Source organism: Vigna unguiculata, chromosome 3, assembly GCF_004118075.2.
Source record: "Vigna unguiculata cultivar IT97K-499-35 chromosome 3, ASM411807v1, whole genome shotgun sequence".
Classification (NCBI taxonomy): domain Eukaryota; kingdom Viridiplantae; phylum Streptophyta; class Magnoliopsida; order Fabales; family Fabaceae; genus Vigna; species Vigna unguiculata.
This window is the reverse complement of record NC_040281.1, coordinates 58,674,032-58,691,015: the sequence shown is the minus strand read 5'-3', so window position 1 is coordinate 58,691,015 and position 16,984 is coordinate 58,674,032. Positions and strand designations below refer to the sequence as shown.

Here is a 16,984-nt window from a genome sequence, read left to right as displayed (position 1 = left end):
GAGTATGCTTTCTTCTTATGAACTATAAGATTGGAGAAGAAAGAAATGTCATGAGAAAGAAAAAACACACTTTTCTGTATATATTTCTCTTTTGAAACATAAATTTTTTACTATTAATTTTTTTAATTTTTATTTAATTTGAATTTCATTTTAATTATACTTTGTATTTTAAAAAAATTAATAATTTATATAAAAATATTTTTAAAATTACTTTAAATTTTAGAAATGACTTTTTAAATATATTAATTTTAAAAAATTATTCTATTACAATCATATTAATTACAAACTTTTCACACTTATTTTTTTCTTTTCACTCTCCCTAACACATTTGTTTTCATTTCCCACCTAATATTTTCTCCTTAAACCCTATTTCTATTCCATTTCTGCAATCCGAGACGACGAATTACTCGTCACACTCTAGTAAGTGATAAAATAAATATGTTGACCGTTAAACTCATGCTTGCAGTACATGCAACCGAAAAGTATTAAATTGAAACACTCCACGCAAAGTTGAAAACAGATACATTAATGGCTTACATCTCACATCTTTTTTCAAGTGTTGAAAACAGAAAAGTATTAAATCAAAGAACAATGTTGAAAACAGATCAAACAAAACATTATTATAAAATAAAAATTATTAAAACACGAGAACCATGTTTATAAGGGTATAACATATTTTGTTATGTTGTCAGCATGTCGCTAAACAAAATAATAGAAGGGCATATTACACGTCACCTTTATCGTCATTAACCAATTTTTTCGTTTTTATAATCTAAAACAAACTATTTATTAGGGTTTGTTTTGTTTTGTTTTGCATTTTGATAACTATTGTAATAATATTTTTTTTTTAACTGTATTCATTCTATTATCATCATATAAATACCTGCAAACCAATTTATATAACATAACACGTATCTTTTCTATCAACAGAAACCAATCTTCATTTCTTACATGATAATAAAAATTAAGGGAGGTCAAGCTAATAATATTAAAAATAGGTATTTCGGGTATAACTTCATTAGCCTAACATAAAGGTTGAGTGTGATTCACCTAAAATAAAATAATTCATTTGATCAATCCTATCAGTATTCACATGCACATTAAACAATACACAATAGAAAGTAAAAACAATACTTATGCAGCAAGCTTTATCCCACCATATACTTTCCACGTAATATTATACAACTGTGTGTCTTCAAATATCTCTAACCAAATTTTAAACAGAGAAAAAGGAAGGGCGGAAAAGAATTAAAAAGAAAGGGTTGGTCATTAAACAAAAATTCCTATTTAGAAACAGATTCCAGGTGGTTATCGAATAAAAGAAATCAGAAGCATTGATGCATTTAGTCAATGGCAATGATGAGAAAACCAACAGATACATACATGAGAAAAACTGGGTAGAGTGCAAGAGCTTTTCTCCTTGGGTTGACGGCAGAACTCATGAAAGGATATGCAGCCCAAGAGCTCCAAGCCAATGTCACACATACCACAACCACTTTCACTATCACATTGTCCTTCAACATACAAATTAATGCACCAACATCCAGAGGAAACAAGCAATAACCCAACAGACTCAGACTCTGAAAGAAAATAATGTGTCCACCCTGAAAGTTTAAAGAGATGAAAAAAAGGTTAAACGTTTGTCTTTATTCATCACATTATACTTTCAAGAATGGCCAGGTCCACCACCCTTCAACATTAAACAGTTGACACTCAAAATATGACCACATGAAGACAGAGAAAGAGGCAATTACCAGAAGAAGTACATTCAATGTCAAAATCACAGCGCCGGCAGCAAGTAAAGCAAATGCAACGGCAAAAACCTCAGACTGAGACACAATCAAATAAAAAGATGTTAGAAAAAATACTAAACATTGATCAGATTCACTTAGTTATACAACGCATATAAATTACAAAATCAAGTGCACAAGGTTCCCACTTAGTTTGATTTGAAGGACGATAGATTAACACAACCTCACCTCCATGTATATTCTACGATTCAAACCCATAATAATAACCTCTAGGTCACAAACTTACCATTGTACCAAGACTTTCATCAATGCAAACTACAACGCAGGCAAAAAAAAAAAGAGTATATACACTAGAGAGGCACCAAAGTTAGCACATAGTACAAAGGAGGACCAAGTAGCGGACTAGGAAATTTGAATCCTCGACACAAGATTAACTAAATCCAGCCATAAAATTTAATTTACAAATATTTGTTCCAAGGACTAATCATTACATCATCCACCACAATAAATTCATAATTTAACAACTGATATTTAACTTCAAATAGCCTTAAAAAAGGAAAAGAACATTTTTTTAGAATCACGGAGCACAATCATCAATTTCAGATAGCAGCAGGCATGTAGTGGCTAACTCTGAAAACACTAAAGCAAGACGCGAGATGACCACTATTTAAAATATTAAAATACAAACTAAATAATTCATACTACACATAACTACTAATTGCAAAACAAAGCATATGAATTCATGAAATACTATGTCAAGGTCTACACACAATCACCATCAATCCAAGAGCAATAAGAAATAATAGTGAAGCAATAAACTAAAAGACGATGGTGAAATTAATATAAAAAGAACATTACAAATTATATAAAAAAATTATAATCTGAGATCTAATTGTGCGAAAGAATAGTGGTCAAAACAGAAGTAACTTAGTGAAACTAATGGAAAAAAGAACACAACAAATTCAATAAAAAAATTAGTAGAATGTGAAGTCTAAAAGGGAGAAGAACTAATGTGACAAGTTAAAGATAGTCCGTTCAATTATGCGTGAAGGAATAGAGATCAATATAGAAGTAACTTTTTGACATATATTTTACCCAAACAATGCTATTCGAGGGGTAAAAATGGGGTTTCGAAGCCTTATCATGACAGTACCGTTATAGAACACAAAAAGACGCTGCTTTGGTCACTATTGAAACTGCTCCTCATTAGCCTCTATAAATAATAATTTACAAACCGAAATTTAACTACCCATTGCCATAAAAAGTATAAAAAAAAAGAAATCATTGCAAAAATGTAGTTCAATTCAAACCACGAACAAACACCAAAGTTATGCCATACTGAACACACTATCCTAAGTGTTCGAAGCTCTTCTCTATTACCAATAGCGTGTCTAATGATATTTCAAACTTGTACAACCAATACCAGCTCTTACTAGCATCTATCACAGCTACTGTTTTATTAATAACGAACAGAAAGTAAGCTAAAAGAAACAGCCCCTGAACACAAAAACTGCTAACTTCCATGCCATTTGCTCACAGGAAATCTCATCAACCCAAACAAACATATGACTACCTCAGCTCTTCAGGGAATCACAAATGACAACCCTTACATTGGATAATGACATTAATTAATGACAATTCTGTTCAACATAGAGAAAAATGCATAGTCGAAAAGTTTGCAAACCTGAAGGGTTTAAAAGGAGACGAAGCTTTTACAAAAGATTAAATAATACAACAAATCTTCCAGAGTTATAAATAGCGGTCTCAAAAATCATCTAAAAAAAATTACAGTCAGACAAAGAATATGACCAATGTTAAAGCCACATGGATAGAGTAAGTGTTGGCAATATACGAAGAACCAAATGCCAAAGCACAATGTGAAGACATTCCCAACGCAAAATTCAATTCAACATAACAAGAAAGAATTAATAATAATCAATGGTTATTATCAGTATCCTATGATTCTCGATACACTTTGAGGGATACAATATGTTTCTTCAGCTTGGTGATAGAGATAGTAGGTTGAATTAATTTTGTGCCTCAATAGCAGATGAATAATGTGAATCAGATCTTGCACACAAATTATGCTATTCTACCATAGCGGGCTACAACACCTTTCTATCTAAGGGTCATTGTGTCACATCTGGCTGTGTGATGGTTGAATGATACTTTTCACAGCCAAAATCACAAAAATGGCACCTAGAGCAGGCAAATAATGTCACACTGCAATTCTACCCATTCTATTCCACTTACGGCTGTAGCGGACCAGAAAAGAGAGATGGCCCTATTTATAACCCTAACCCATAACAAAAACGTACTTTTTCTTTACTTAAGCAACTTTTGTGTTATAGTTCTACGACAAAGACTTTTTTGAACTTTGGATAGTCAGAATTATATCTTGGACCCTCTAATCACACATGATTCTCTCATCTCTTTGAATCAAATCAAAATACATAAAACAAAAAGTGAAATCAAGAATTATTATAATCAAATTTTATTTTCTATAGAAATTTAAATAAAGATATTTTCTTATCAAGATATTTTGGAAAATAAAATAAAAAATATTTTGAAGTTTATATGTCCATATAAATGTGTGTATAGATTTTCCATGTTTCTGTACGGTAAAATGTTCTGAGTCATATTTTTTAGTTATTGATCATGAATCTTGAGATAAACAGTACAGTTTGATTAAGATTTGGAAAATAGACATCCCAATTCATGATTTATCTAAAGCCCAATTCTACCTTCGTAATGAAGGATTTATAAATGGGAAAACTGAAGCAGGATGACTTAGGAAAAACACTTGGTAGAAATGGTGCACCACACCACATATATTATACACGTGCAGCGAACCAACAGACACAAATGCTGGTTGGAGTGTCAAATCAACAGCACCATGGTCCATGAGCATTGACTTAATGCAACACCAAAATAATGCACTGTGCCAATACGAGAATATGTTTAAAAACTAGATTTATACCGCACCAATTCATTGTTCAATGGACAACACCTCCTATGGAATTCAAATTACAGATGTCCTTAACTTTTAATTTTATTTTCAAACTATCGATAAACAGAGATGACCGAAACCCAACAGGCATAATCAGAACCATCAACTTAAATTAAGAAAGGATAAATCACAATTCAAGTATGTAACATAATGCAAAAATAATGTAAGCAAAAAGAAAAGATCAAACTACACAGCAAAAGAAACCATAAAAGATCACAAATGGCACTCAAGAACGTACACACCCATACACTCACTCTCTTATTCTATGTTTCCGCGAAATAGATACTATCAAACACAGAGCAATAGGATCAAGATCAGGCACAATGTGAAACTCCTGAGTGGATTCTACCCTACGATTCTATCCAGAGACACCCGATTCTTAACAATCACGAAAATTTCAGCTGAACTAGCCACTAAAAGTAGATCAGAAGGTGGCAACGACAGATCAGGAAAGTGCGATTTACGATCTGAATTGCAAAACCTACTAATTAGGAAGAAAAGAGTGCAACGAAGATAGAAATAGACATATACCTTTTTGACAGAGGCAGACCAAGAGAGGGTGAGGCCGAGAAAGACGATGAAGAAGAAAGGGCCCCACAGATCCCAATCTCTGAGTGCCTTACCGGGGTCCTCGCGGTAAGGGTTAGGGAAGACAACCAGCTTCAGATTGCTCACGATTCTCGAGAGATCACGCTTCACAGTGTCCCATACGGGCTCTGTGAGCGTGTTGGGGGAGGGTCCAAACCCGGAGAGGTCGGAACGCGGAGGCGGCGGAGGAGGAGGAGTGGAAGAGGAGGATTTGGGGACTGTCGGCGGCGTAGGGAGGTTGGAAGAAATGAAGGGGGAAGGAGCGGCGGAGACGGAGACCGGGATGGAGGCGCGTGGGGGACTTGGAGGCCGTGCGGGAGGGACTGATTGGTGAACGCTGGCATTGATGAGGTTCTCGATCTCGTCTATGTCGGATTGGGAAGATGGGTGAAGGGGTATGGTATCGCTGTGCGACATTTTCACACCCAAGACTCACACCCAACCAAGATCAACAACAACACACGCACAAATATCACTGCACTTTTTCTCTTCTTTCCTTCTTCATTTATCTTTCTTCTTCATATAAACTATTATTATTATCATCACATTTCTTACTTTTCTTCTTCTTTTTCAACAAATGTAATTCTACACTTAATGCGTATTTATATTTATTCATTTTTCGTGTGCCAAACGACAGATCTAATTATAGTGTTATTTTTTAAATCAGGTAATAATAAAGTGTTAGATATTTTTTTCAAGGAGAAATATAAGATTATATTTTAAACTCAAAAAATAATGAGTTTTTTAGAAGCTTAATTTATTTATTTTTGTCTCTATTAAGTAATTAAAATTTTTTAGAGAACTTTTGAAGTAATCGTTATAAAAATAAGAATTAAGTGATCATATATAAACATTTTAATTTAAAAACACGTAATTTATTGTTTCATTCTTTTTAGAGGAAAAAGAAATCTAGTGATAGCGAGTTTTACGGAGCTTAATTTTATTACAAACTCACGAAAATAAGAGTTGTAGAGTTTAATTCATACATATCGTGAGCATTTTTGTGACAATTAAGTAATAAAATTATATTTGTATAAATTTTGAAGAATTTTTATAAAAGTCAAACTATTATTAAATATAATTATTTATAATTGGAAAATTGCATAAGAATACTTTTATTTAAAAATAAGTAATGTTTTTGGATTTGTTTTTAAGATAATAATATTTTGATTCATTTTCTTTTACTTGATTTTAATCCACTACTCCAGTCACTCTTAGATCATCACATCATATCATTAAACAAAATTAAAATAAATTATTAAAGAGTGATTAGAATAATGAATTAAAAATGAATTAAGAAAGTGGATCAAAATATTATTATCCTTATTTTTATTGTGAGTAATTCCTTTTCCTTTTTCATTTCTTAGATTTTAAGTTTAAGTCGTTTTTCTTAAAAAAAATGTATGTTATTATTTGTTTTTTCGCGTTGTCATTGTCTATTTTCAATGCAAAAGAGAAGCTTCTATGCTCAAGCAAATTACATTATTTTTTTTTAATTTAGATATGAATCAAGGCTGACATTCTCTATTTCTTTTCATTTGCGGTTATAATACAAAAATAATAGTAATCAAACTCCTAATATATATTAAAAGTTATTAATTAGTAATTCTTTCTTATATCTATTACTACTCTTTTTTTTACTTCGATATCTATATTGTTTATTTCTTTGCCAGTATAACTAAAAATGGACCTAATTCTCAAGACAATTATACTACAGATCAATTTTACGAGAAACAAAATGCTAGTGCACTTGTCACTATTAGGTTTCTTATGTCAACGTAATATTATATAAAATTAATTAAAGACTTTTCAAATTTGTCACCACCGTAACATTCACTTGTTTGATTTCCATAAATGGTCATCATCGAATCCAATGTTCACCGTAAATGTTGCGCATTTCTACGGGAAAGGTTTAAAAAATACAGATGAAAATACCAAATAAATGAACATGAAAAATTTAAGGCTTCAAATATTAATTCCTCTAGCTAAATTCAACCTAGACACGGAAATTATATTTAATATAACTTGCAGTCATTCAATTGCTGAGGATAGCCAAAAAAATTGTTTTGCAACCCTCCTAGTTTTTATTCTCAAGGGTAGATGAGGGAGCTGGTGAAATAGAACGGTAATATCTGTGCCATTTGAGAAGATATGACTGCGAAAATAATATGAAATGAGACATCAGGCATTTACAAATCCACCTGACCATGAGTCAGTATATCAAATTATAGAATTTGGCCCCAAAATCATATGCTAGATCCTGGATGGTAGTATCACAAATCAGCTACAAAACCCTCTAGCCATTATGTAAGTATTTCAAAACTGGGTCCTCCTTCCCTGTGCCGCTTTAGAATTCACAAATATTACTAGTTTCTTTGGTTTAATTTATGATAGGGGGCTTAAAACAACCAACCATGGGTTTTGGAAACAATGCAAAATGATAACGGTAAAAGTTGAAGTCACCAAATCAGATTTAATAGGATGGCCAAGTTAAGGCTTGAGCGAAAGAGCAAGACCGAACTTGGTGGATGAACTAAAGATCTTTGTGGAGTCATATTCAGCCGACAGAGTTATAAGTGAATTTGGCCTCCATGCTCGTTGACATTGAAAGGCAGCTTTGCCATCGTCACTGAACCGAGTCTTCAAAACTGTCTTGGGATCTATTAACTGTGAGCTCCCAATAGTAAATCTATTCTCAAAGGTGGAAAACCTGTGCGTCATTTCAGCAGCAACTGTGAAGGCATCAGGGCGATCAACATAATGAATGTAAGATGTCTTCACGGTCTGTCCTTTATCAGCCCTGCATTTTGAGTTAATGACATGATGTAAAATATATACTTTAACAAAGCAGATGAACACATTTCTTGAACTGAACAAAAAGCTTTTGCAGAAGGACATCTTCACAAACTCTAAGCAGAAGAGACTGGAAGATTGAAACGAAACCATGCGCACATACAAGTTTGGATACCATACCACCCTCCCGCACATTATTTATAGTAACAAATCTATCTTCCACAGTATCCATCAAGAACTTCCCGAGAAAGATTAAATTTAAATGTTTGATAAATGAATTTTGTATACTGTTCTCACACTGCAGTTTATAATAATATCGTGTAGCTTCCAGAAAAATATTTCTCCACTTGCAAACGAAAATTAAAAAATAAAAAGACAAAAGAAAACATAAATTAATCATTTAACAAATACCCATGCCTTCAAAAATCACTAAAAACCACCGTATTTTCAACCTCATAAATCATAGACATCACAATAAACTATTGAAATAACCCAAGGTTCATATAGAATTTAACGTGTACACCACATTAAATTAATTATGGAATAATAATTAAATATTATCCTTGTCATTATATTACAATAAGAGATATAATTATCATCATAGCATCATCATCATCAATCTGATAATTTGAGATATAATTATTATCCTATCTATGTATATAAATATTTGAATGGGATTCTGGTAAGGTCCCCGGTCGATGGGTTCGGCCAATCACTGATAAATGACTCATTAAAGGGTCTCTGCTCTGGGGATTATAAATTTGTCGTACCATTAAGCAAAATAACGTCACAATCTCTACAATAATTCCTTAGAAGCTGAACAAAAGACACTCAAGGGAAACAAAGGTTCCGTAGTGCTCATAGAGATGAATGAAATTTCAGATATGCATTAATTACCAATTATTCTAGAATTGCATCGTTTTCACCTTTTGGGAGCGATAGATTGTGAGTGTGTAGCACTTAATTAGAGGGCATGTATGGTCTGTGGCACTTGCATCCAAATATAATTGTAATCTCACATATAGTGAGTATTTCTACATAAATTGAGATATATATATATATATATATATATATATATATATATATATATATATATATATGATTTAACATTGATCTGAGAATTTTTCAAATAACTATACATCATTGAGTCATTAAATTTTCAATGAATCTACATACAAGGATCAATAACACTAGTCTAAAAACATTTAGATATTATGGATTTTTTCTCATTGTTGATGATGTATTTTTTCTCCTTTTATGGATTTTATTTAATGTTGCAATTATATGCAAGAGGGTAACGATTATTTGAATATTATTCACTATCACATCCTTAAATAGTTATAATATCCTTAATTCAACATGCAATATATTTGGCTAACCATAAAACTTATTTATTGATAATTTTGTCATATTTGCCATCATGTAATCACTTAGCTTGATATTTTGTTATGTTTTTTTAATGCAAAACATCATGCTTTTGGATTTGAGCTTCAAAGTTGTGATTTCCTCTCTATTAATATATGTTTTCTGTACATAACATTCCATAGTATTATCCTTCAATTGAGGAATTAATTTGAGGGCATTTTATAATTGTGCATGGCATAGATTATCATTCTCTTATGTGTATCTCTCTTGGTTTGCATTACTTTAACTCGTCTATCCTGGAACAATAGTAAGAATTTAAGTATTAGTTAAACAACAAAATATGATATGATTATAATGATTATTGTTGACTTTTATATTACATTAATAATAATTACTCTCTATCCATATACTGTAGTTTAGTGTGATTTGTTATTGTAGAATATGCTTTCCTTGGCTTAAGTTAACCAATTTTTGGTATCGTATAGTTGTTTATTAGGATCACGGTGATATAAGTTATATTACATTTTATTTTGCTTAGAGATTTTCTTTGACTAAACTTTCTCTTTAAATCATATTGTGTTTCCCTATTGTTGTAATGTTCCCTAATTATGTAAGAATCTAAATGGCCAAACTATGAGGACTAAAACAAACAACCAGACAGTGACTTCTGAGGTTTGATTAGATTATCACCTCTTTTAGCTTTAAGGAAAATGGAGTAGATAAGTGCATTTACTTGATGATTAGTGGGAACAATTTCATGATTCCCATCTTACATGTCCATGACATTCTCGTGCTAGCAATTTGTTGAATCTATTGGCTAAGACAATTAATAATAAATAGCCTCAAGGACCTTCATTAAATGTTTTAGGCGTTGATATTTATCACGATAGGTCACGTGACAATTCAGAATAAGGCATTTTGAAAAGATTCTCAAGAGATTCAACTTCTACGTTTTCTCCCTATGTATTGTGCTCCTTTCTAGCTTACTTTTTCGTTTCTAAAAATAAATAAATAACAAACCTTATTTCAGAAAAATATTACGTAACTGTATGTCTAACGCTAACTATAAATTATTGATATGCTAACAATATTTAAAATTTTATCTAGCCTTTCTGATAGGTCTTCACAGATAAAGGAAAACATAGAAAGGAATAAACAAAAAAGCAGGTAAATGAAAGACAAAACAAGACACTATAACACGGGAAATATAGTACCAACATTACTTACAGCATAAGCGCTGCAGAGAAATCCGGTTTATTGAAGGTAACTCCAGCATTATATTTTGTGAACGAAGCAGAAGTTGTATTAAATCCAATTTCAGCACCCAGACAAAGATCTTTGCTGCCAATTGCAGCTGAAAGCTCCAATAGAGGGGATGGATTCAAACCAATACTAGAATCAATGGCTGCATGAGGATGAAGGTACTGCACATCCAGCTGAGATAATATAGAATGATAAGATGCGTTGTTAGAATGCCAAATTAAATTCATTGATTACACATTGACAAGCATAAAAAAGGATGGCCAATTGCAGTAGGCTCCCATTATTGGAGGATTTGGAAGGGACAAACAGTCAAACATTAGCAGCCACAGCCCCACCATCAACTGGAGCGGCCGTTTACAGGCTTCACCAAGCTACTCCCCAAATAAAATCAACTTGTCCTTGTTACAACTCTAAATCATTACCGGTAAGGTAAATGGTTACCATAAGATAACAGACAACCTCTCTACCACACCTACCCCCAAAAAGAGAAAACAGAAAGAGCATTCTTCCTTAAAACTAAACAGTTTGGTGCACAAGTTTATTAACTTGATATTTCTGATTGGAACCAATTTCAATCAAGCGAACAAACTTCATCAACAATATGCCAACCACATGATTTTCAGCATAACTCAAGGTAATAAGGAATGCATTCCATTTTGTTGTCTAAAGTTACTTAGATGAAACTTTTACTATAAATTCTGTGGCTTATTTTTCTTCTATGCTTTAAGCTCTAGAAGAGTCGTTAAATTTATGAAATCCCCATAATGTAAAAATCAGATGTAACATTTAAAGTATTTTCAGGAGTAAAAGAATACAATGCTTTACTTAATCCAGTCTTCTAAATCATGCATTAACATTATCTAGCTCTGAGAAATCTAGATTATACCCACCTTCCCTGACTTGTGATCAGGTATGTTGAAGCTCAAAGCAGCTTTTGTACCATGCAAGATATCATTCACAGTCACTTTTGTAGATACCTGGAGAGGTAAATCAGAGAAAGTATCATGGTAGGTTCAACTAGTTAGAAAATATAAAATATCATACTCTACTCTGTCATATCTTAGTCATATCTCTTAAGGTTGATTGCCATATTTTCATCTCATAATTTGATTCCTATTTACCTATGATTATAATTAGTTTACATACTGCTATTTATTGCAGTAGTCAATACAACATTATTAAAAATATTATGATTTATTTATCTTCGTCCCACTGTACCTAAAACCCCATAATTTCAACAATGGCAGCGACTGTTTTCAGTTTACATGACATCTTAGAAAGCTTCAACTTTTTGAAGCACTTAGTCGTTAACAAATTTAAAGTATTAGAAGTAGCAACCAATGTTTTTAAAATCCGACCGGTCAAGACACTTGTTCAAAACTCAATGGTTTAAATGTAAATAAACCGGTTCTAATAAATAATACATTAATATTATTAAATATAATAACATAATTTTCTTATGTTAAAAACTAAAAAGATATCACTATGTATAATTCGTAAAATTCACAATAAATATCAAAATTTGAATAAAAAAATATCATAATAAGTATGTTAAATTAATAAAATACAATAATATTCATTAACAAAAATAAGTTTCCGTATATTACAAAATTATAAGAAAATAATATATAAAAAATATAAATTGATATGCATGACTAAATTATGTTTTATAACAAAAGATAGTAGTGAATAAAATAGCTCATCAATTTGTAAAACTCACCAAATATGACTTTTAATTGATTATAAACTTTTTTAGTTTAAAATTTTAAAGTTTTTAATGATTAAAAAAATACTTTTTAAATTAATGGTTCAAACTAGTTCACTACATAGGTTTTGGACCAGTTGTCACCGGTCCAAAATTTCCCGGTTTTATATAATGATCGGACCAATTACTAGGATGGTTCCCAGCCCAACCTACTGTCCGATTGTCTAAACAACGGCAGCAACATTATCTATGTATCAAAGGAAGCATATCTGAGTAAAAGTAGAACTCTATTACTTACATTAGAGTATGTATCAACTTTCACATCCACTGTAGTATTTCCACTCTTGTAGAGTGTACTTATGTCACCGACAAAAACTTGATCCTTCTTCAATCCTGTTGCTATAAGCCCCTGCCAAAATGGAAAAAAGAAATTTGAAATTAGGTACAATGTAGACAGAATGATGGAGACTAAGGGTTGCAGTAACTTAAGCCTATTTGGTAAAATACAAGTTTCCAATTGTTGTGAACATCTTTAGCACTCGTAGGAACGCGTAAACAAACCATGAACTGAAAGACATAAGTTCCCGACTTTTATGAACCCAACTGGCCCAAGAAAGGAGAAAACAATATTCATCCTCTCTCGCAGCACTGTATTTGGCAGTCCAAATCCATATTGGGACGAAGTTTAGTTGACACTGAAGTGAATTTTGTAAGTACACATGGTTAGTTATTAATGATTTACTCAATATCTTCAGAATTTAGTATATTTGTTTGATATGTTAAAATAGATAAAACATGATTCCCAATGAAAGATAATATTTCTCTAGGAATCCAGCGGTTAACTTTTATCTCGCAACTCTTGATATATGACTAGCAATAAAATTAATTATACGCAATTATTAACATTTTGACGGTGTGCAAATTATGAACTTATTGACATCACACTGGTCATCTAAGTATTATACTAAATCTATCCATTCTTCCTTTTCCTTTATTTTACTCAATAGTCGAATAACAAAGAAAGATGAAAGAAGGATGTGATGAAATTTTTATCCTCATATACCAATAATGGGATGCAATCCATTTATCTCGGATTTCTGAAGAATCATGCTCCTGTTTGATGGCCAGTCAAAAGGAGGAGGTATGAAAGCAACATCAATACTCAATATATTCACAGCTCTTAAATTATATGATGTTCAATATATGTGTCATTGACTGTGCGTGTGATTAAGACTACAGCATATTCAAGCAAAATGGATTTTATATCAGCATCAACTGCAGTGAAAAACTGACCCTGAAATAATACAAGTAATTAAAAAGAAATAATAGCAGAGTGGGTTATGCATTACCAATCCAGTGGAGTTTGGGATTGACAGGCTAAACTTGTGGTCAAAGTTGTAATCCTTGTACAAAAGGTCTGCATAGGAACAACACTATTTACAACTTAATGCCACTGGTATATTATATAAAATTTAGAAGTGACTTGATATGAAATACAGAGAAACAAACAATCTAGATTTTCTACCATGTATTCCTTGTAAGGATCAGTCAGAAAAGGTTTGAAAGTAGAGAAGTTTTATAGACAACTTGTTCGCTAACATTGGAACAAGATCATTTACAACTTAATGACATACAAAAATGAATATACTATGATTCCGTTGTCATCAATGGCATATGTCCGAAGGCCAAATTCTAACACATAATCATGCCGTTGCCGGCTGTGGTGCTGCCATTGCCGGCCTCCCTTAACAAATACACTAGAACCATTGGCAAAAAAATCTACCATGGCATTCCGCAAATTAACATCATAGGATTCCAAATGCAAACTTACCTCTCGCCCTTTTTCCAATATCAGAAAACGGAGCCGGACCATTGCCCATAATGAATCAGAATGAAATGCACCAAACCCTGTGAAACACAATTATTGTTTGTATTTCATTGTTAATTTCAGAAATAAAACTGAACAAAATAGAGGACATAAACCAATTAGAGTAGCATAACGGTCTCATGCAACCAATGTATGCAAACATCCAAATGCAATATTATGTGCGTAACAAAAGATTAATATTAAAATTATTCAGCAAGTCAGATCATAATATCACCGTGGCAGTGACTAGTGTATGAATGAAGAAAAAGAAAAAGAAAAATAACAAGAATACATCATTGGAAGAAACAGGTGCACAACAAGATACAATATTCTTGCTTGTAAAATTAGTTTCTTATTTCCTATGTCATGAACTCATAAATTAGGATTTAATTCTTTGCAAATTTTAGGTACAAATAGCATTCGTGTTTATAGTTGGGCTTCAATTGAAGCCCGTGTGGACAACAGTTTCCTGTCAAATTGAGCTATATGGAGAGGCAATAAGACGTAAGGAAGGCATGTGTTACACAGGAGCAAGAAAAGCATAACTAAGGCATTGGACATGCCTCCAATTTTCAGCCAAGCTTAAGGTAGCCTAGGATTTTAATTTCAAAGATCAAATTTCCCTTCACTTCTATTTTAAAATCTCATCCAAAAATTATATTAGTCATTTTCATTTTTGGATAACTCACTTATAAATAACCATCTCCTCCTCTTGCAACTTACTTTTGATATATGAAACAATTGAGAGTATTTTTGGCACTTGTATTGTAAGTGTGATTCCATTTCTAGATCGTCTTATCTCCATAGAAAGTCAAGTGGTGATTCGTCCTTGGTGCTTATCTTGGAGAGGAGCACGGAATTTTATTCCAAGCAGCACGCCTTGCTTCTTCCAGATCTAACTTTCCTCCATCTTTTTCTTATTTATTTGAGTTCTTCTTTCTTTCTAGTTGTTCTTGTTCAATCACTTTCTCCTATAATCAACTCTATTCATAATTTACGTTGTTTCCTTCTCTACTTGGTTCATATGTCTTGTATTTCAAAATGTTTGGTATAGTTTATTCTTAGCTCCATTCTATTTGGTGTATTTGAATCCTAGTTTAATTCTTGTGATGGATACTAATTCTATTCTTGTTCTTAATTCTCTGTATAAGGAATCATTGATTTAAGTCTTTCATGAATATATTCATGATTTGAGACACATATGAGATTCAGCTCTAGTTGGATTCATGTTTCATATGTATGACTTTCCATGCATATATGACGTTCATAAGTAAGGGTGGTGGAATCAGCTATGAGCTTTATGCATGCACTACTGCATACTTGTCCATTTAGGTGTAACCCATGAACATAATCAATAAATTGATCCCGGAAAAGATAAAAAAGAGGCTCTAAGCAATCCCCAGCAACTCATTAGGATTTAGGACAAAGTTGAAGACCCTGAAATAACATTAATGCACGCGACTTTTGTACTCTACTTGGACCATCCCAGTCGTATTTTGACCGAGTAGTTGGATCATCACTCCCAGCCCCTTCACCCAAAATTACTTGAGGATGAGGATTGTGTCTGCTGCCAACCGTAATCCTGGGACACTTGGGAATCCCCCAAAACTCTTGCGCCAGAATTGCAGAAGCTGAACCAATCCATTAAGACAGGAATAGTTGCCCTGCTGATGACGAAGAAGATTTCGGCACCAAGAACCCTAAAAAACCACAAGAGATACCTAAGGTGGGCAGATTGGCACAATTGAATACACTGTCTCTAGGCAGCATCTAAACTTAACGGAGGTATACTAGACTGGAAAACTACCCATGTGGAAAAGCATTAGGCTCCTTCAAGCTACCCCAACCTTAACCGCTGCTACATTGAAAACGCGACACCTAAATCCTTCACTGCAACCACGGGGTGTTTATTTTTTTTCAATATGATGACAATTTCACCTCACCAAGTTAATTTTCAAAAATTGGGACATTTAACATAATCAGTCTAGGACATTCACATTATCGAAAGCAATTAATATGGGTTCATAGAAACTTGACACACAAAACTGACATTGTGAATTAGAGCAGAATAAGTGCGTTATTTTCACGCGAAAATCAAACTGGACAAGAAAATCAAAAACTCCACCAACTCATGCTAAAATAAAGCACTAGAGGCTCTCCTTAAACTCCACCAGTTCGCTAAGAACACTACATAATTAAACTACTGCGCGTCGCATCGTTTGATTTTTTATGCACCAGATGCTCGACAAAATACCCAAACGGAAAAAACAACTCTATCGTGCACAAAACGATCGCAGTCAAAAGCAAACCAATATCAAGAGATCATGAGTAGGGGAAAAAACGGAATAAATCTGAAAATTGATGATGATAGGAGGAAATGATTGCAACATAATGATGCAGAAGCCTTACAGAGAAGAAATGATGAGTGAAACGGAGAGAAAACGACGCGCCGCCGCAGCCGCCAAAGAAAGTGTGGGAGCGTAAGAGTCGTTGTCTCACTCTCTCACGCAGCAGCACTGGTGCAAACTCTGTGTGGGCTGCGGAAGAAAACGCAATGTTCTGGGTCTCAACCCAACTCACAAACAGTGCTGACGTGGCCTCCCTAGACCTACCTACTCACAAGCTCCCCTTAAAAAGGAAAT

The 16,984-nt window shown here is 33.0% G+C and overlaps 2 protein-coding genes across 2 annotated transcripts; both read right to left on the bottom strand.

Moving 5' to 3' along the window:
• Positions 1 to 1,117: 1,117 nt before the first annotated feature.
• On the bottom strand, positions 1,118 to 5,872 carry LOC114175670 (protein YIPF6 homolog). Its single transcript, XM_028060451.1, has 3 exons — positions 5,293 to 5,872; positions 1,755 to 1,829; positions 1,118 to 1,604 (listed from the first exon to the last, which is right to left on the bottom strand). Exons 1-3 carry the CDS (start codon positions 5,764 to 5,766, stop codon positions 1,344 to 1,346), a joined length of 810 nt encoding a protein of 269 aa, XP_027916252.1. The 5' UTR covers positions 5,767 to 5,872; the 3' UTR covers positions 1,118 to 1,343.
• A 1,590-nt stretch (positions 5,873 to 7,462) lies between these two features.
• On the bottom strand, positions 7,463 to 16,984 carry LOC114179605 (mitochondrial outer membrane protein porin 6). Its single transcript, XM_028066013.1, has 7 exons — positions 16,752 to 16,984; positions 14,307 to 14,383; positions 13,825 to 13,892; positions 12,774 to 12,884; positions 11,661 to 11,747; positions 10,735 to 10,943; positions 7,463 to 8,149 (listed from the first exon to the last, which is right to left on the bottom strand). The coding sequence occupies exons 2-7, from the start codon at positions 14,353 to 14,355 to the stop codon at positions 7,840 to 7,842; spliced, it is 834 nt and encodes a 277-aa protein (XP_027921814.1). The 5' UTR covers positions 14,356 to 14,383; positions 16,752 to 16,984; the 3' UTR covers positions 7,463 to 7,839.

Coding starts and splice junctions, on each gene's coding strand:
- LOC114175670 (XM_028060451.1), bottom strand. CDS start 5,766: ATGTCGCACAGCGATACCATACCCCTTCACCCATCTTCCCAATCCGAC. Junction 1,830..5,292: donor GGTCTGCCTCTGTCAAAAAG/GTATATGTCTAT, acceptor ATTGTGTCTCAG/TCTGAGGTTTTTGCCGTTGC. Junction 1,605..1,754: donor CATTGAATGTACTTCTTCTG/GTAATTGCCTCT, acceptor TTAAACTTTCAG/GGTGGACACATTATTTTCTT.
- LOC114179605 (XM_028066013.1), bottom strand. CDS start 14,355: ATGGGCAATGGTCCGGCTCCGTTTTCTGATATTGGAAAAAGGGCGAGA. Junction 12,885..13,824: donor TCCCAAACTCCACTGGATTG/GTAATGCATAAC, acceptor CCATTTTGGCAG/GGGCTTATAGCAACAGGATT. Junction 11,748..12,773: donor AAGTTGATACATACTCTAAT/GTAAGTAATAGA, acceptor TTACCTCTCCAG/GTATCTACAAAAGTGACTGT.